We start from the raw sequence: 21,686 nt of genomic DNA on the forward strand, positions 1-21,686 counted from the left end.
TATCAAACTTCGCTATTGGTGTACACATCAGTAATCCTAGTGTGTACACCTTGTGATTATCAATATATATAATTAAATCATCTGCAAACAGCAAAGTTTCAGTTCTTCTTTAGCAAATTGTAATCCCTTAGTACTGCCTAAGACTTCCAGCACAATGTTGAATAAAAGGGGGGATAAGGGACATTTTGTTGGGTTACCTTATTCAGTGGAATGGTTTTCAGCTTTTTCTGATTGAGTGAACTATTGGCTATTGTTATTTTGTATAAGGCCTTTATTATATTGAGAAATTTCCCTTCTAATCCTATCTTCCTGAGAGTTTTTATTAGGAATAGGTATTGGAGACTATCAAATGCTTCTTCTGTGTCAATTGATATGATCATATGGCTCTTTTCTTGCTGATGTGGTGAATTCCGTTAATTGTTTTTCAAATGTTGAACCATTCCTGGTGTGAATCCTACTTGGGCATAATGTATTATGGTTTTGATATGTTGTTGGATTCTATTGGCCAAGATTTTGTTGAGAATTTTTGTATCTATGTTCATGAGACATATAGGTCTATAGTTCTCTATCCTTGTTGTTGTCTGGGCATCAGCGTTATTCTGGGTTCACAGAATGAGTGTAGGAGTTTGCTGTCCCTTTTTATGTTCTGCAAGGGTTTGTGTAGGATTGCTGTCAGTTCTGAATGCTTGGTAGAATTCTACTGTGAAACAATCTGGAACGGGGAATTTTTTAGTTGGGAGTTTCTTGATGACCTCCTCTCTTTCTTCTTTCGTTATGGGTCTATTCAAGTTATTAATGGACATCTGTGTTAATTTAGGGAGAGAGTGCTCTTCCAGGTATTTGTCCATGTCCTCCAAGTTATTGAATTTGTTAGCATACAGTCTTTTGTAGTACTGTGCTATTAATCTTTTTATTTCATTAGTGTCTGTTGTTATTTCCCCCATTTCTTTACATTGACCTCTGTTCTTTCTTTTCCTTTGCTAAGTTTGCTAGTGGTTTCTTGATTTAGTTAATCCTTTCACAGAACCAGCTTCTTGTTTTGTTAGTTTTTCCATTGTTCTTCTGTTTCCCAGTTCTTTTTTTTCCTGCTCTTATATTTAGAATTTCTCTTGCTGTTAGAAGGATTATGCCCTTACCTTTGTTCTAATTGCTGGAGGTGCTGTTTTAAGGAGCTGGCCATGATTCTCTCCTTTTGCATGTGTGCATATATAAAATGACCCCTGATAATCACTTTTCCGGGGTCCCATAGGTTTTAGCATATTGTGTTATCATTTCCATTGATTTCTAAGAACCTCCTAATTTCCTCTCTTATTTGGATTATTATCCAATCCTTTTTTAAGAAGAGAATTGTACGGTCTCTAAGTTATTCTCTTTATTTTTCTATTTCTGTTGTTGCTTTCCAGTTTAATGGCACAATGGTCAGAGAAGATGGATTCAATCATCTATATGTGTTAGAATTTTCTCAAGCTTGCTTCATGTCCCAGCATGTTGTCTATTCTAGAGCCATGGACACTGGAGAAGAATATGTATTATTTTGCTGATGGATGGAGAACTCCAAATATCTTCAAGGCCAAGTTGATCAATTGTCTTGTTCAGCTCTTCCATTACTTTACTGAGTTTCTCACCTGTTGATCTACTTTTCCTTGAGAGTGGTATATTAAAATTACATACTACAGTTATTGATTTAGTGATTCCTCCTCTCATCTTTTTGAGGATTTGGTTGTTGAATTTTGAGGGTCTTTCATTGGGTGCACGTAAGTGTATTAGGCTTATGGGTTCTTGGTTTATTAATGCCGTGAGCATTATGTCATACTCGCTGTCTCTTGTTATCTTGTGTACTTTGTGTACTTTGAATTATCAGAGATGAATGCCACTTCCGCTTTATTTTATTGTCATTAGTATGGTAAAATTTTCACCATCCTTTGGCACTCAGTCTGTTTTTATCTGTGAGTTTGAGATGTGTCTCTTGAAAGCAGCAGAATGATGGATTTTGAAGTCTAGTCCAGCCTGCCACTTGTCTTTTTATGGGAACATTTAGTCCATTAATATTCAGTGTAATCAAGTCTAATTGTAGATTAGACGTTGTGTCTCATCATTTGTGTTTGATATTTTCTTTTCTTCCCCGTTTATAGGGTGGTGTATGAGGAGTTTACTCTTGTCTTTGTTTCTCTGTTCAATCTGTAATGTTTTCGGTGCTGTTTTCTATACGTTTGTTCTGGGTAGTGTTATACCCTGTTGTGGTTTCATGTTCATGTGTGGTGGTTGTTGGTTTTCTGACCATAAAGAACTGGATAGTAATTTTTATAATGCAGGTTTTGTTTTCACAAATGCTCTAAATATTTCCTTATTTGAGAAAACTCTTATTTCTCCTTCATATATGATGGAAAGCTTTACTGGATAAAGGATTCTTGGGTTAAGTTTGTTGTCTTTCAACTTTCATAATACATTGCTCCAATTCCTTCTTTCCTGCATGGTATCTGTGGAGAAGTCTGAGCTTATTCTTATCTGTTTTCCTTTATATGTGACATCTTTTCTCTCTCTAGCTATTCTCATGAGTCTCTCCTTTTCCTTGACTACTATATGTCTTTATGTGTTTTTATGGTTTTATTTAGGGGGCCTGTTAGTCTCATTGGTCTTCTCTCTGCTTCCTGGATGCTTGTCATCTCTTCCTTTGTGCCAAGAAACACTCAGTTTTACAAGCTCTATGGGCTGAGATACCTGCTGCTCTGTCTTTTGCTCTGGCTCTTGGTTTTACTACCTCTGCTGCTACTGATCCTCTGGAGCCAGAGCTGTTTTCTGGATTGAGTAGGTTAAATATGTAGGAATCTTGAGATTGAGAGCAAGTACTTCACTCCTGACTCTTCTTGTAGGCAGTGAGATCTCAGTTTCTGATTCTGAGATGGCTCAATTTCAATCCAGCAGGATGGCAAAACTGGTCAATCCCACACACCTTAGAGTCCCATACATTTTATGCAGATTATCCCACCCAATCATTCTGTAGGGGTTACAAGGATTATGGCTAGAAGAGTTAGAGCAAGCAATTCACAGCTAGTAATTCAATCCTGGAAAATATTGCATGTTCAAAATGTGTATTCTATTACTGTTGGGTAGAATGATATATATGGACACATACACAAACAGATATCTATATAAATTTGATTTATTGCAATTCTATGAAAATAATACATGCTTTCTATGTTTATTTGCCAACTACATCCTCTTGCTTGGAGGTGCTTTATAAATGTGCTATGATGATTTTTAATCATACATTAAGCAAAGTTAGCATAATGGTGCTTATGGAAATACCTCCCGAGGGGAGGGAGCTACTGACAAAAAAGAAATAGTAGGTATGTGTTATTTGTGAAAAGATATATTTTTAAAAAACAATACCTCACTACCATTGAGTCAATTCTGACTCATAGTGCTCCTACAGGACAGGGTAGAACTCCTACACCCCCAGCCCCAATCCCTACCCTTCTCATGGGTTTCCTAGACTGTAACTCTCCCCTGGAGTAGCTGGTGTTTTCAACCTGCTAACCTTGCCGTCAACAGCCCAATGTGTACCATCAGGGCTCTTGATGCATAAAAATGTAGTATAATATTATTCAAGTTCTCTATTTTCTTACTGAGCTTATGTCTGGTTCTTGTATCCATCACTGAATATAGTATATTGAAGGGTCCATTTATTAGAATAAAACTTTTTTTCTGCCTTCAATTCTATCAATGTTTGATGCATATTTTGGAGTACTATTCTTTGGTTCATATAGGTTTTTAGTTGTTATATCTTCTTGATCTTTTATCAAATATTTAAAATTGTATCAATTATACTATGTCCTTCTTTGTCTTTTATAACACATTTTCAATTACTGTTTATTCTGTATGATATCAGTATAGCCACTCCAGTTTCTTATTAGTTATTGTTTGCAGAGTACATTTTCCCCATCCTTTCATTTTCAATCTATTTGTGTCCTTTGAATTTAAAGTTAGTTTCTTGCAGATAACATATACCTGAAACCAAACTCACTGCCATAGAGATGATGCTGCCATAGAGATGATGCTATAGTGACTCTATAGGACAGGGTAGAACTGCCCCTCTAAGTTTCCTAGACTATAACTCTTTATGGTAGTAGAAAGCCCCATTTTTCTCCAGTGAGGCAGGTGCTGGTTTCAAACTGCTGACCTTGCAATTAGCAGCCCAACCTGTAACCACTAGACTCCCAGAGCTCCTTACATAGCATGAAAAAAACAAAACCCTTATATTCATTCTGCCATTGATTAGAGACTTTAAAACATTTCTTTTGAAGTAATTACTGATAGAGGGATTTACGTCTGACATTTTGTGACTGGTTTTCTGTATATCTTATATTTTTGTCCTCCATTTTCTTCATCATTTCCCTTGTGTTTGGTTTTATTTATTTACCTATATATGACATCATAAAGTTATTAGAAACTAATTTGAATTGATACCAAATTAATCAAAATCCAAACTCACTGCCAACTTATAATGACCCTATAGGATAGTTTCCCAGCCCTGGTGGTATAGTGGTTACGAAGTTGGTGGCTAACTACAAGTTCAGCAGTTTGAAACCATCAGCCTCTCTGTGGGAGAAAGATGAGGCTTCATACAACCATAAAGAATTACAGTCTTAAAAACTCACAAGGGCAACTCTACCCTGTCCTGTAGGATCACTGAGTCAGCATGGACTTGATGGCCTTTTGCTTTTTGAGTTTTTTGTGACTTCATAGTATACAAAACTGCTCTTATACATTCTCACCTCCCACTTTTGTGTTTTCATTGCTACAAATTACATCTTTATATATTGTGTCTAATAAAGCAGATTTATAGTATTATTTTACATTTTGCTTTTGAAATCACATAAGAAATGAGAATTAGAGCTACAAACATAAATTATAATAATACTACCTTTTATATTTGCTCATTAAATGACTTTTACTGGATATCTTTATTTAGTTACGAGATTTTGTGTTATTCTAGTATCCTTTCAGATACTTTCAATCTTTCTTACTTTATATTTCTCCTTAATAATTATTATATATTACATGGTAATCAATATTCAGGTGAAAAATTATTACCATACATAGTACATGGTTACAATTATTAAGGCAAAAAATAGAGCAAGGAAGAGATTGAAAGTTTCTGAAAGAAAGTTTCTGAAATAATACTACACAGTAACACAAAACCTTATGACTAAATAATGATATCCAGTGAAAGTAACTTCATAGGCAAATATAAAAGCCAATATTATTGTAAATTTTGGTAGTGGAGTGGGTTATGTATTGGACTGCTACTTCAAGGTCACCAGTTTGAAACAACCAGCTGTTCCATGGTAGAAAGATGCGTCTTCCTACTCCTGTAAGGAGTTGCAGTCTCAGAAACCCCCAAAGGCAATTCTATCCTATACTATAGAGTTGTTACAAGTCAGAATCAATTTGGTGGCAATGAGTTGAGTTTTTTTAGAACATACTATATAATTTACTTATCTTGAATACTCTCAGTACCTCTTTTAGAATATAAACTTCATGAGGGTAGAGATTTCTATGTTGTATTTTCTGCTGTATTTTCAATGCTTAAAACAGTAATTGCCAAATAGTAGGTACTCAATAAATAAATATTTTGCTGAACAAGTCATATTGTAAATATTATGGAGATTATATTTAACATCACAAATATATAATAAGGGAGTAAGTCTTTCCTTAGCAGCAACTATTTAAAAGTAAATGAATGAGAAGCTTTCATCAAAAGTCCAAAATTGGTAAAATAAACAAAAATCAAAAACAAAACCTAATACAGTGTTATGGAAAGAACTCATTTTAAATTCAAAGACACAAGTGAGATTATATCTGGGTTTTACATCCCGGGAAAGTATATTATAGCCCACAGACATGCTGCTTATATTTGTAAATAGTTTTACTGAAACACAACCGTATTCATACATATTGTCTGGGGCTGTTTTTCCATTACAAAGACAGAGTTGAGTAGTTGCTTGAGATTTATGCTTTGGCAAAATCTATATTTACTATATTGTTCATTGCTATAGAACTGATTCTGAGTTAAGAAAAAGTTGGTCAACACTTGTTTTAGACTCAAACATGCTAACTACTTGTTAGCTATTGCTCCCGAATATCTTCCAAGGATCTCAAATATAATCTCCAAACTGAGATTTTTTTTCATCTCTCAAAAGTTTTAACTTCTATATGTATTAAGGCCAGTCCCAGTCACTGAAAGCAAAAACTCAGCAATCAGAAATTTCTTTCCCTTATATCCTATCCCTGCTATTTTTTGCCTTTCTGGCCATCTTTTCACTCCCTGTACTCGGATTATAATTATCTCCTTACTAGAATATGCCCCTAATCTCTTTTTCTGCAATCCGTCCTTTGCAATGCAGCTAAGATAGTATCTCAGAAATGTATACCTGATTATGTACGATTCTACTTTTAAGAAATTATTTCATATCACCAGTAGAAACCATTCTAAACACCTCAACCTGGCCAGAAGTTTCTTTAGAACCTGGCTCCTATCTGATTCCAATCTCATTTTCAGTATATTTTCCAAAAATACCAGGCAATTTAGGGTTTTAGGCTCCATGACTACTGGACCATCTTTCTGGACTGTTCTTTCTCTGTTTCCTTCTTTCCCACCTACCGTATATAACATCGGTCTTACTTCTCCCTATACTTAAGGAGATGATTTCAAAGTGCTCTTTATATACCTAATAATATATCTTTATTAATATGATTGATAATGCAGCACTGTACAGTGATTAAGTATTTAAACTCTAAGCCATTCTGCTTGGTTCAAATTCCAGCTCTGCTACTTACTAGCTGAACAACTGTCATATTGTAATATTTATTATCATCTTCCCATTTCAACAGTTAAATGATAATCAGAAGTTAATCGAGTTTCTCAAGATCACAGAAATAATATGGTAGAGAATTCCAATTGTACTCCAATATATATTCTTTCTTTCTTTTCTTTTCTTTTTAGCATAAGAACTAAAGTCTTAGTTGGGCACATGGCTACCTCAAATAAATACACTTTCCTGCCTTTCTTATAGCTAGATATGCCCATGAAATTAAATTATGGCAAATCATATGTAAATAAAAGTGATAAGTGTGAGGTTCTTAATGGGTATGTGCGTACCAGATGAGGACCTTAATGGGTATGTATGTGCCTTCCACTTCTTTTCCTTCACAATTTTAAATAGATATTTCATAAGGCTGAAGTAAGCCCTGAAGGGATGGGAGAGCAACAGAATGAGGACATATAATCCCTTCCACCATCAAGTCAATGGACAACCTCCCATGACTGCTTTATGATGGAAAAGTAAACACCTCTTGCATTAGAGCACTGTATTTTGGGGTCTCAGCAGACTGACATATAAGGGGGTACTCCCCCCAAGATGGGAAAAAAGCTCCACTGGGCCAAGCTTTCACAGTACACATTTTTCCTGCTAGGCGAGCATCGAGCAACTCTCTCTGAGTTACTGCACCCAGGGGTGTGCCCTGAGAAGGTTCTGTCTGGTCACAGTGAATTTTTTTCATGAAAGCAGTTTCTCTCTAACCTCATTCTTTGTGATGGCTGATTTTAGAGAACAGCGTGCGGCTGTGAAATTTTGTTTCCTGCTCAGGAAAAATGCCACAGAAACTATTGTGTTGTTGAATACAGCTTACAAGGACAGCACTATGGGAAAAATTCAAGTGTATGTGTGGTTTCCTTATTCTGTGAAATGCTGATGGATGACAAACCTTGTTTTGGATATCTGTGAACTTCCCGAAGGGACAAAAATTTCAACTTGTAGTATGATTGGAGTTTGTTCCACCAGGTGAAACTGTTAATCAAGCTTTCTAATTAGATATTCTGGAAAGATTGCATGACAGTGTGGGACATAAAAGGCCTGATTTGTGGCAGATGGGGGACTGTTTTTGCCACGACAATGAACCTGCTCTCACAGCCATCTCAGTGCATCAATTTTTGGCAAAGAACAGTATGCCTCTCCTTCCCCACGCACCTTACTCACTTGACCTCACTCCATGCAATTTCTATTTGTTTCTGTGAATGAAGAGGGGCATAAAAAGGACAGCGATTTGGTGATGTAGATGAGGTGAAGAAAAAAAAAAAGAAATGAGGGAGGTTCTATCAGCCATCTGAACAGATGAGGTTGAAAAGTGTTTCCAAGAATGGAATCGCAGATTTGACAAATATATTAATTGTACAGGAGAGTACATTGAAGGTAACATGGTTGTTTCGTTAAAAAAAATTAAATACATAATTTTGAAAAAAATTCGGTTTCTTTTGAGTATCACCCTTGTATACCTTATTTAATACAGGAGTTGAATTAAAATATTACCTAGGTTTTTATTATTAGGCACCCTCTGCAGAGAAGTTTTTGCTGAATTATATTTTGCTAAGTTGTTACTAGTAAGCAGGGAGCCAAATGTAGAGACATCTATAGCAACTGTTTGAACCCAAAACCGAAACTCACTGCCATCAAGTCAATTCCAATCCATAGTGACCCCATAGGGCAGGATAGACCTGTCCCTGTGGGTTTCTGAGACTGCCACTCATATGGAATTGGAGAGCTTCATATTTCTCCTACAGAATGGCTGACCTTGCAGTTAGCAGTCCATTGCATAATCACTTCACCATCAGGACCCTTAGCAAGTGTGTAGACTTATTAATAAGTATTTCTTATCCCTTACCTCATTCCTAGGTTCATTACTGGTTCTACTCTTGCTTTTCTCTTTTCATTTAAAACACCTTTAGTATCATTCTACTTGAATCTTTATATACCACAGCTCCTGCTTATAGCCATCAGTGCTGTTAAGTTGGTTCTGACTTATAAAAACTCTAAAATACAGAGTGGAACTCCTAGGGTTTCCAAGGCTGTGAATCTTTGCTGAAGTAGACTGTCTCTTATTTCTTATACAGAATGGCTGGGGGGACTCAAACAGCCTAACTTTCCAGTAGCCATCCAATGTGTAACCCACTGTTGCTACTAAAGTTCCATGCCATTGCCAGCCTAAATTCTCTTGGATCAAGATGAGGTATTAGAAGTATTATTTTCTTTATGGTTCCATTGCTCATACAAATATATTTCTAGTTATCATTTTCCATTGCTTGCATGTCTATCTTTAATATTATATTGTTGACTCCTTAAGGCACGAACACTACCTTTGTTTTGGATCAAGATGAGGTTTAAATAAGCATAAGAATTGCTTCCTTACAGATTCATTACACATACCAATGCTTTCATAGTTATTTTCCTTTGTTTACATGTCTATCTCTAAGCTACACAGTAACTTTTCCTTCTATATCTCAAGTATCTAGCATGTTACCTGATAATTACACTAATTACATTGTTATATGCTAAATTAATATTTACTGAATTGATGAATTTTAGAGTCAGAATTGCCATTTAGTATTATTGTACCTTAATGGGGTTTCCTTCCATTATCAACTTGAACCATCTAGGGAGGCACAGTCCTAAAAGGTAGCTAGGGGGAAGTGCCATGGCTAGAGGAGGGTTAGTGAGGAGAGAAAAGTCCTACCTTGTCAAAGTGCTCAATTAAGATTTCCACCACAATGTTCTGGAATTTGATGTTCATCATGGCAGCCACAGTGTCCTCTTGAGCTCTCATCAGGGTTGGTCCAAAGATCACCCCCATATTGGAAGGAGTCATAAGGTTTTCTTTGCTGTGTTCACACACACTGGCAAAAAAAGGGAAAAATATTAACAAGATATGTGCCCAAATTCCCTTGTGGCCAAAACTATTATGTCCTGAATAGGGTTAAGAGAAACTAAAAAGCAGAAGGAGAGAAGAGGCTTAAAGTATAGAAAAAGTAAACAAATGGAAATGACTAGCAAATAACAAACGACAGTATATAATCAGAAGCCAAATCAAGATCAACAAACAACTATTGGAGTTCAGGGATGAGAGCAGTGCTGAAGTCTAGAGTGTTTGCAAAACCAGGAGGGAAACAAAAATAGAGGCTAGAGGAACAGATGTAAAAAAACATTACAATGAAAAGCAAAGCATATGAAGAGAGTCCTGACCAGGCTCACCAGTCAGGAATCTTATCCAGTTAGAAAAGCAAACAAACATCTCTTTTAAAAGAGGTATGTAAATGTGACTATTAAAAGCTGCCCTTTATCATAAACTTCATTTTAAAGATCGATAAAGATACATAAAACATAGAGGCCAAAAGAAGAGAAGGGGATTTATTTCCCCGAAGGCGCACAATCAAGTAACTGAAGAGTAGGGACTGCAGTCCCATATATTCTGACTTCTTGGTGATGCTCCTTGCTTAAATTCCCTTCCTTGTTTTCCCATCACTTACAGGACTAATTCAACTCTCTTCAAGGCAGGAATTAAGGTCTTCTGTGACTTGAACCTTATTTTTATTTCCTATGCACAACAGTAGTCAAGAAATAAAATGATGTATTACATTGGGTAAATTCCAAAAGTCTTTATGAATTGAAGAGCAACGATATCAGTTTGAGAACTACGGTGTTTTTGAGTCAAGTTATTTTCAATTTTCTTGTATGTATGGGAAAGTTGGACACTGAATAAGGAAGAAGACCTAAAAAGCACTGATGCATTAGAATTATGGTGCTCACAAAGAATATTGAAAGTATAATGGACTGTAAAAAGAACAATCAAATCTGTCTTTGAATAAGTACAAACCATAATGTACCTTCGAAGCGAGAATGGTGAGACTCCTGCATCTCATACTTTGGACATGTCATCAGGAGAAAGAAATCCCTGGGAAATGACATTATGTTTGGTAAAGTAGAAGGGAAGCAAAAAAGAGAGTAAGACTCTCAATGAGATAGACTGACATCGTGGCTGCAGCAATGAGCTCAAACATATGAACAATTGTGAGGATGGCGCAGGACTGGGCATTGTTTCATTCTGTTGAACATAGGATTACTCTGAGTCAGAACTGATTCTAAGGTACTTAATAAGAGCAACATGCACACCTTGGATTCTGAAGCTTAGCTAGCTGTGCAAAGAGAATGTAAATGGCCTAATCTGTCTGGATTTCAGTTTCCCCACTTTCAAAATAAAGATAAAAATGTATGAATCTTAGACAGTTGTTGAATAAATAGAACTAAATTTCTTTAGCATGGTACCAGGCACTCTGAATGCATTTTACTAGGAGTACCTGCTTTTATTATTACCTCTACAGGAGCCTTCATTCCCGGCACTGCTGAACTCTGGTACTCTTTCTCTATAAACTGTGCAGACTGAGATCGTCTGAGTACATATCATTGATTCAGACTTCCATGTCTTTGCTAATGCCATTATTTATGCTTAGAATGCTCCCCTCCCCTACATCTACATAATACTCAAGTCTCACTTTAGGGAGTAACTTCACCTCTCAACAACCACAGGCCACTATCCTCATCTCATCATGAATAACACCGTTGGATAGCAGAGTATGTTGAAATTTTCTGTTTACTTCCTGTGTCTCCTACTAGCAGAGGAGGATGATCCAATAAGCAAGGTAAGCATGGGCTTACTTACTTAGTAATCTTCAGTGAAGGGTTTCATAAGTTTTGACCACATAATGTGATTAAACTCATGTGAAATTGTCCACTACAGATTTGTGAGGAAGCCCAAAAAGCCCATACTTACATTGTTTACTGTGTACTTCATCTTTGTTAAGGACTGTAGATTTGAAAAGAGGCTTTGCAGAAAGAGAGGTGCCACTTATACTTAGAAGCAGAATATTTGACATAAAACTTGTGAAGTTCAAGTAAGCTCATGTTTCTCTTGCCTACTGCATAATTCCACATTTATTAGGTGGTAAAGAGCTCCCAAGTGTGCCCAAAAGGCACATCGAAGTTACTAATTACTTTTAATGAAGGTGTTTAATGAAGGTGAGCTTGACTAGTGTTCTTTCAATCAGTACTGGGAGCAGCCAAAAGAAAGGTCTAGTCAGTCCTTTAGACTGCGGGCTCTACGAGGCTGTGGCTATGAGGACATGGAGCAGACCAGCAGTTCAACTCAAACATTAATTTTCCAAAGGCTGGGTGCCATTCAGATGGTTACAATCATTCATAGACCTTCAATCTTGATGACCTGGTGGTGGGTACTTTTCAATATTTTAAATTCCTCTGTAATTAACACTTAACATTACGGTCAGATTTTTTCTTCCTGACATTAAAGTGAAAGCAACTTTCTTCTGCCACCAAATGGCCCAAAGGGGGTTAAACTCAATTAACAACAGCAGCAATACTTTTGGAAAAAGAGTCTCTTGCATAAATAACTGCTTTGAAAGGAAATGATGTTTGTCTAACAACCCATCACCTAATTGAAGTGTCGCAATTCTCCGAGGTAGATTATTTTAGTTTCTGAAGTCTAGACTCACAGGGGACAGACCTCTGTCCTATGCCTGATGAGAAAATCATCAGAGAACCTGGATTATATGAAGGAAGAATGTAGCGTCAGGATTGGAGAAAGCTCAGTAACAACCTGCAATATGCAGGTGACAAGACCTTGATTGCTGAAAGAGAGGAAGACTTGAAGCACTTGCTGAGGAAGATCCAGGACTGCAACCTTCAGTATGGATTATGACTCAGTGTGAAGAAGACCAAAATCCTCACAACTGGACCAAGAGGGAACACCATAATAAATGGAGAAAAGTTTGAACTAGTCAAGAATTTGGTCTTTCCTAGATTCTCAATTCTCGCAGAAGCAGCAGTCAAGAGATCCAAAGACTCGTATTAGGTCAATCTGCTGCACGAGACCTCTTTAGTGCACTGAAAAGCAAGAAGGTTGCTTTGAGGACTAAGGTTTGTCTCACCAAGGTCATGGTATTTTCACTTGTCTTTTATTGTACGTGTAAATTGGACACAGAATGAAGAAAAATCCATGCATTTGAATTGTGGTGCTGGAGAATATTGAAAGTACCAGGGACTGCTGAAAGGACAAACCGATCTGTCTTGGAAGAAGCAATGATAGAGTGCTCCTTAGAGGCAAGGATGGCAAATCTTCATCTCACATACTTTGTACATATTTTCAGGCTCTCCAGAGACCAGTCCTTGGAGAAAGACATAATGTCTGGTAAAGTAGAGGGGCATCAAAGTAGGGGACAACCCTCAAGGAGATAGATTGACACCATTGCTATAAAAATGGGCTCAACCTTAGGAAAAATTGTGAGAATGGCAAAGGTCAGTGTTTTGTTCTGTTTGCATTATATCGCTATGTGTTAAAACCAACTCAATGACACCCAACAACAACAACAATATGCCAAAAAGTTTTATAACTACAGCATGAGAGGTTAGACTGGCTAATATCAAGGAATACTTTCAGCTTTGATTTTCTGAGAGTGGCAAGAGGCCACTCCTGCTAGACAGGGCATCTGTTTCCATCCACCAAAGTGGTTGACCATCATCAGCCTTACTTCAACAAGAAGGTTGGTCCTCCAAACCCCTAGAACAAAGGTGACCAAAGGCAGTCACAGAATTAGCAAAACAAATACTTACAAGATATTCTCATATATTGTTAGTGAGATTTCAATATAATCCATGAGGATAGGAATATGACAAAATTGAACAAAGCTTCATAATCCATTGCCATTTGATTCAACAATCCTTCTTTTGGTTTATCTTTGCAGCATAATAGAAAAAGAGGGGAACCCCCAATATATTTAGAATGCATTATTATATGGTACTAAAAAAAGAAAGAAAAAGATCTCTTTTTTGGTTTTGTGATGCTTTTCAATTATGTACTGTTGATTCTTGAACAATGTAGGCAAGGACAGGAACAAGCCTGCCGAAAATGGAGATGCCAAAACAGACCAGGCACAGAAAACTGAAGGTGTTGGAGATGCCAAGTGAAGTGTGTACATTTTTGATAACTGTGTACTTCTGTTGACTGTACAGTTTGAAATACTATCAAGTTTTATAAAAATGCAGGATTTTATTTTTTAAGCTATGTGTTAGCACACAGAACACTTCATTGTTGTCTTTTGAGGGGAGGGGCCAATGTCTCCAAAGCTGAATGGAGTGAACGACAACAACTTGCCCTGCTCGTTTTGAAAGACTCCCTCTGGGTTCCCAGGAGTAGGGATTCCCTGACATTGACACACGTGAACCACCTTGCCATAAACACCTTGTGAGAAGGAAAAAGTACAGTTTTGCTTTTACATCCTCCATACTTTCTTCTCCCTCCCTGCCTTCAGCATACACTTGACTCCCATAAACCCAGAGATCTGTCAGGACCTGACCTCAAAACATTGGTTGTTAGTATATAGGGTGATCTGGACTTTCCAGTGACGCCATCCTCATGGCATCCCTCAAAAGAGCAGCATTACCTTTGTTCAGATAGTGGATCTTCAGATCGGCAATTCTGCCGTGTTCATTTCATTTTCTGAAAGTCAGGGTCGGCTCGTGAAAAGTTGCTAAAACAAAATGCTAAATGTGAAATGTCAACCCTCCCTCTAAACTTTCCCCGTTCAGAGCACCAGCTGAAGACTTCAGTGAACTTTATATTGGTTTTCTGATTTTGGTAGCCTATTGAAGAAGGGAGTTTGAAAGTTGTTATATCGTGCTAATGATCGTCTGCCCAGGTCCTGCTTGAATACCTTGATTGTTTATGAAAAGTATCTTTAATAAAGCTGGATACAATTTGAAAATAAAATAAATGGATTAAATGCACCAATCAAGAGACAAACAATAGAAAAATGGACAAGAAAACAGGACTTGTCAATATCCTATCTATAAGGTACACAAAACAAAAATAAACTAATAATTAAAGAATAACCAAAAACATATCAAACTAATGACAATCAGAAAGAGAAGGTGTGGCAATATTTGTTTCTGATAAAAATAGGCTTTATGCAATAACAAGTATAAGAGACAAGGCAGGACTTTATATAATGACTAAAGGATCAATTGAGCAAGTGGGTAGAACCATTATATCTATATATATTCCATTGACAGAGAGCTAAAATACATAAAGTTCTAACAGAATTGAAGAGAAAAGGCGACAACTCTCCAGTGATAGCAAGACACTTTAATGCACCATTTTAAATGAAGGACCGAACAACTAGAAAGAAATCCAACAAAGACATAGAAGAACTTAATGGCACAATCAACCAGGTTTACTTCATCCACATACACAGAACATTCCATCCAACAATACAACAATATACATTCTTTTCCAGTATATATGGAATACTATATAGAAGAGACTCTATATTAGGCCACAAAGCAAGCTCCAATAAATTTAAAAATATTGAATACTGCATCTACCCAGTGGGTGAAGGGAGACATTATATGGTGTAAGATATGACAAAATAATAATTTATAAATGATCAAGGGATCATGGGGGGGAGGGGGAAAAATTAGGAGCTGATGCCAAGGGCTCAACTAGAAAGCAAATGTTTTGAGAATGACTATGGCAATATATGCACAAATGTGCTTGACACATGGATGTATATATGGATTGTGATAAAAGAGCTGTACAAGCCTCCAATAAAATGATTTTTAAAAATTAGAGAAAAAAAGATCAAGTGGAGAAGGTCAAATACATGGTATTGTATAACACACTATTGGGCAATAAATGAAATTAAAACATTTCCTTGAATCAAAAATAAAGATACTAAAACCTTTGAGGCACAGCAAAAGCAATACTCAGAAAGCAATTGATATCAATAAATGCATGCCTTAAAAAAAAGAAACAAAACCAGCAACTTAATCCAACATCTCCAATGATTGCAGAAAGAGCAGAAAATAAACCTACAATCACCAGAAGAAAAGAAATAATAAACATAAGAGCAGCAATAAATGAAATAGAAACCATGAACACAACAGATCCAATAAGACTAGAAGATAGTTCTTTGAAAAGATTAATAAATTTGGCAAACCACTGGAAAATCTGACAAAAGAAGATGCAAATAGCATGAATAATGAAATGAACAAAATCAAAGCAGAATCAACTGGAATGAGAAGGATAATAATAAAACACTACAAAAGACTGCATTCCAGAATATTTGAAAATAAATGGACATGTATCTAAAAAAACACTTATTAATGAAAAGCAACACATACCTCTGGTTCCTTGAGGCTTCCTCCCACCCACTTTCATGACCCCAGTCTTGCCTTTCATGGCAGGTTAGACCAGAGCAAATACACAGGTACAGATAAGAGCTCATGACACATGGGAAGGTGAGGAGGGGAGGAAGGGGAAATCGATCATTATGTTCGACACGTAATCACACGCACACATACCCCAGGGGCATGAACAACAGAATCCAAGGGGGAAGGGAGACAGTGGTCGGCATAAGATATGAAAGTAATAATAATTTGGAATTTATGACAGAGTCACAGGGATGGTGGTGGAAGAATAGCTGATACCAAGGGCTCAAATAGAAAGTAAATGCTTAGAAAATAATGATGGCAACATATGTACAAATATACTTGATACAATTGATGTATGGATTGTTATAAGAGCTGTAAGACCCTCAATAAAATGACCTTTTAAAAATAAAATAATAAAGTAAAAGCAACATATATTGATGCAAAAATTATAAGCATAGTCATCACAAAAGAAGAAATTAAACCAAGATATAAAAACTCCCAACATAAAAATAGCTGGCCCAGACATTTTCACTAGCAATTTTACTTAACCTTCAGTGAAAAGCTGACAATTCTACTCAAACTATTCCAAAATATATAAAAGTATATTTTATATATAGTATATATAAATCCTCTGTTCATTATATGGAGTCAGCATACAGTGATGAAAATACATCCCTCAAAGACCAATACTATTCATGAACATAAATACACACAGAAACATTTCACAGTCATTGAGCCAATTCCAATTCATATTGATACTGTACGAGGTTTTCAAAATTGTAAATTTTTAAAAGAGCAGACAACCTCAGATATCTTTCATGGAGCAGCTGATGGACATGAACTACTAACGTTATGATTACCAACATAATGCTTAGGCCACAAAGTCACAAAGGCTCCTTTTCATAAACAATTTTCAATAAAATACCAGACATTGAAGAATCATTGAAAAATTTAAAAAAACAATTAACTTAATTACATAAATAAAACCAAAAAGAAACCACATGATATCAACTGATGCAGAAAGGCACTTGACAAAATTCAACATGCATTCCTGATCAAAACAGGAATAGAAGAGATATTCCTCAACATAATTAAAAGCATAAATACAAAATCAAGATCTCACATTAGTTTCAATTGAAAGAACCTGAAAGCATCCCACTTGAGAATAGATCCATACGAAGATGCCTTATCACCACTTATTCATTAACTAAGTCTTGGACTCTAATAAGGCAATAAAGTGAAATAAAAGGTATCCAAATTGACTAAGAAGAAGTAAAGCATTTGCTACTTATTAATAATATGATTGGACATGCAGAAAATCCTAAAGACGTGGAAAGAAAATTACTGGAACTAATTGAAAGATCCCACAAAGTGGTAAGATATAAAACTAACACACCCCAAAAAGAAGTCTGATTCATTAACACAAATGAAGAAAATTCTGAACAGGCAATCAGAAAAACTATACCATTTACAACAGTCATCAAAAGGATTAAATATTTAAGAATTAATTTAATTAGAGAAACAAAATAGCTATACCAACAAAACAATAAAACATTACTGTAACAAACTGAAAGAGATTAATGTAAATGTGAGAACATACAATGTCTATGGATAAGAAAACTTAAACATTATAAAAATGTCACGACTATTCAATGCGTAGATAAAATACAATTCAGACCTAGATCATCATACTTTAAAGTGACTGAAAAAACTAATGACCAACTTATAACAAAAAGGAAAGAGACCCTAGAGAAACAAAGTACAATTAGCCACAAAGTAGGACTCACACTTCCCAGTTTCGAAACTCACTATACAGTTATGGGAGTCAAAAGTTATAAAGGTATAGTGAAACACATAGGACAATGAAACAGAACAGAGAACCCATAAGTGAATGTATTCACATATGGAGAGCTGATTTTTGACAAATGGACAAAACATTAAGTGGGGAAGAGATAGATCCTTTGGTTAATGGTGCTGAAAAATACTGGGTATCTGTTTGTGAAAAAAGAAACATTTCATCTCACACCCTACATAAAAACAAACCCAAATGGGTCAAAGCCCGTAATGTAAAACCTAGAACTATAAAGTGATCAGTGAAGAAATAGAGACAAACTTAGAGACCCTAATATACGTTATAAATGCATGGTCATTCATTACTTAAAACACACAAACAACAAAAGGCAAAATAAACACATAAGTGATTGAAAAGTCTTCACCAAAAGAGTAAAAAGAAAACTTAGAGACTGCATGAAACATTTTAGAGACTACACTTTAGACAAAGGATTAATCTTTAAAATTTATAGAAAACTTCAATACTTCAAAAACAAAAAAGACAAATAATCCAATTTAAATGGATAGAAGTCATGAAAAACACTTCACCAAAGAAGACAATCAGTTGGCCAAAAAACACATGAAGAAATGTTTACAAATATTAGCCTTTATAGAAGTATCATATCAAAACAACACAATATCATTTCACCCCAGCAATTTCACTCCTAAAGGATACAGGGTTCCTTCTCATGGTAATGTTAACTCAATGCTTTGGAATTAAATAGTAATGATGATTGCAGAACTCTGTGACTATACTAAAAAGTACTAAATTGTACATGTTAAATATATTGATGATATATGAAATATATTTTAATAAGATTGATATAAAAGTATTCCAATGGAATGAATACAACACAGGATAGGTATTGAATAAGGTCAAGGTAATAGGGATAAACAGTAGGTACTTCTAGGTCCCCTTCCTAATAAGATTAACACTTTTGAGTCACATTAATATTTTAAAGTTATATTTAAAATTAAATAGTTATATTTGAAATTAAATAAAGAAATAATAAAAATAAAAGCTGAGATACAGGAGAGGTAAAACAAAAAAACTATGCAAAAAAATTAATGCAGCTAAAAGTTGGTTCCTTGAACGGATAAACAGACTCGATAGACAACTGGCAAACCTAACAAGTGAAAGGAACAAATTTCAATCACAAGGATGAGGGATGAAACAGGGGACATTACAACGGACCCTAATGAAATCAAAAGGATAGTTACACAGTACTATGAAGGCTTATACGCTAATGAATTCAACAACTTGGAAGACATGGACAAATACTTGAAAAAACATTCCTACCTAGACTATCTCAGTTGGATGTCAAGAACCTCAACAGACCCATAGCAATAGAAGAAATAGACAAGGTTACCAAGGAATTATGAACCCAAAAAAATCACTGGACCAGAGAGCTTCACAGATGACTTTCACTAAGCATTCAGGGAAGAACTGACTCTAATCCTACACAAATTCTTCCAGAACACAGAAAAAGACTGAAAACTCCCAAACTCTTTCTATGAAGCTAGTATAACTCCGATAACTAAAGTGGGCAAGGTTCTCACAAGAATTGAGAGCTATAGACCAATATCCATAATGAATATTGATGCAAAAATCCATAACAAAATACTGGCCAATAGCATACCAAAGCATAAAAAAATTAATTCACCATGACCAAGTGGGATTTATACCAGGGATGCAGGGATGGTTCAACATTTATACCAGGGATGCAGGGATGCAGGGATGGTTCTAATGGTACAAAAGACCATTAGAATTATTCGCCACATTATCATGAAAAAGTGTAAGAGCCACATGGTAATATCAATAAATGAGGAAAAAGCACTTGACAACATCAAACACCCCTTCATGTTTAAGACACTCAAGAAGATAGGACTGGAAGGAAAATTCCTCAATATTATACAAGCTATATATCAAAGACCAACAGCCTAACCAATGGAGAAAAGATGAAAACAATTCCACTGAAAAAGGGGACCAGACAAGGATGCCCCTCGAGCCCATTCCTATTTAACATCATACTATAGGTCCTACCTAACAACATAAGACAAAGAAAAGACATCAAAGGTATTCATCTGGGGAACGAAGAGGTGAAACTATCAGTATTCACAGACGATATGACTTTATATACAGAAAACCCCCCAAACACCACAAGTGGTATGTTGGCAGTGATAGAGGAATAAGGCAGAGTGGCAGGATACAAGATCAACAAACAGAAGTCTATTGGACTGCTCTACATATCAGACAAGATCACAGAAGAGGCAATTAAAAAGGTAGTAATCTTTACAAAAACCAAGCACAAATTGAAATATCTAGGGATATACCTGACTAAATAGACAAAAGATTTGTATGAGGAAAATTACAGAACACTATTATAAGAAACCAAGAGTGACCTCAACAAATGGAAGAATATCTGATGATTGTGGATTGGAAGATTCAATATAGTAAAGATGTCAGTTCTGCCAAAGGTATAAGTGTAATGCTATGCTGATACAAATACCATTATTCTTCTTCAAATAATTGGAAAAACTGATTACCTACTTCATCTGTAGAGTGAAGAAGTCCACAAATAGCAGCAGGACAAAAAGAAGGACAAGAACAAAGACAAAATGGGAGGTCGTGCTCTACCTGACTTCAACATATATTATATAGGCACAATGTTCAAAAGACTGTGGTACTGGTATAACAACAGATATTCAGACCAATGGAAACAGCTGAAACCCCAGAAACAAAAACATCAGCATACAGACAACTGATTTTTGATAAGGGCCCCAAAAATATCAAAAGGGAAGTGGATGCCCTCTTCAATAAGTTGTGCTAGAAAGAAATGGGTATCTACTTGCAGAAAAACAAAGCAAGACCCTTACCTCACTACATATACAAGAATAAACTCAAGGTAGATCACAAACCTTCAGGTAAATCCCCAAACTATTAAGGCCATTAATGAAGGAATTGGGATAAACCTGAGAACCTTGACACAGGGAATACATAGGTTACCAGAAATAGGGAAGGTCACAAATACAGGAGTCAAAAATTAACAAGTTGGATATACTGAAAATAAATCACCTGTGTACATTGAAAGAATTCACCGAGAGTAATAAGAGAGTCCACAGACTGGGAAAACATCTTTAGCAATGACACATCAAAGGCCTTATTACTAAAATCTACTATACTTTGCAAACTTACAATAAGAAAAAAACTAATTACCCACTAAGGAGGTGGGCCAAGGACTTGAACAGAAGTTTCACAGGGACAGAAATCCAAATAGCCAGTAAACATGAGAAAATATTCCTGCTCATTAGAAATAAGAGAAATGCAAATTAAAACAACTATGAGATACCACCCAACACCCTCAAAGTTAGCCCAATTCAAAAAAATTAGAAAGTAAGAAGTGTTGGAGGGGCTGTGGGGAGATAAAAACTCTCATCCACTGCTGGTTGACCTGTCGGTATGTACAGCCATTATGGAAATTAATTAGCAATATCTAAAACAGATGGAGATTGAGTTACCACATGACCCAGCAGTCCCTCTACTGGGTATATACCCAGAAGAGGCAAGAAACAAATCACAGCCAGACATCGGTACACCAGTGTTCATCGCGGCACAGTTCACAACTGCAAGCAGTTGGAGACAACCCAAATTTCCATCAACAGATGAAAGGATCAAAACACTGTGGTACATACATACAATGGAGTACTATGTGTCCTTAAAAAGCAGTGATGATTCATGAAAAA

At 36.0% G+C, this 21,686-nt stretch overlaps 1 protein-coding gene across 2 annotated transcripts in view; it reads right to left on the minus strand.

Moving 5' to 3' along the window:
* OPHN1 (oligophrenin 1) overlaps nt 1-21,686 on the minus strand; it is a 369,115-nt gene that overhangs the window by 101,327 nt on the left and 246,102 nt on the right. For both annotated transcript variants that reach the window (XM_075538125.1, XM_075538124.1), the window contains exon 19: nt 9,571-9,730. In XM_075538125.1, coding sequence (XP_075394240.1) covers nt 9,571-9,730 — 160 coding nt within the window. The remainder of the gene's footprint in view (nt 1-9,570; nt 9,731-21,686) is intronic.

This window comes from Tenrec ecaudatus, chromosome X (genome assembly GCF_050624435.1).
Source record: "Tenrec ecaudatus isolate mTenEca1 chromosome X, mTenEca1.hap1, whole genome shotgun sequence".
In the NCBI taxonomy this organism is placed as follows: Eukaryota; Metazoa; Chordata; class Mammalia; order Afrosoricida; family Tenrecidae; genus Tenrec; species Tenrec ecaudatus.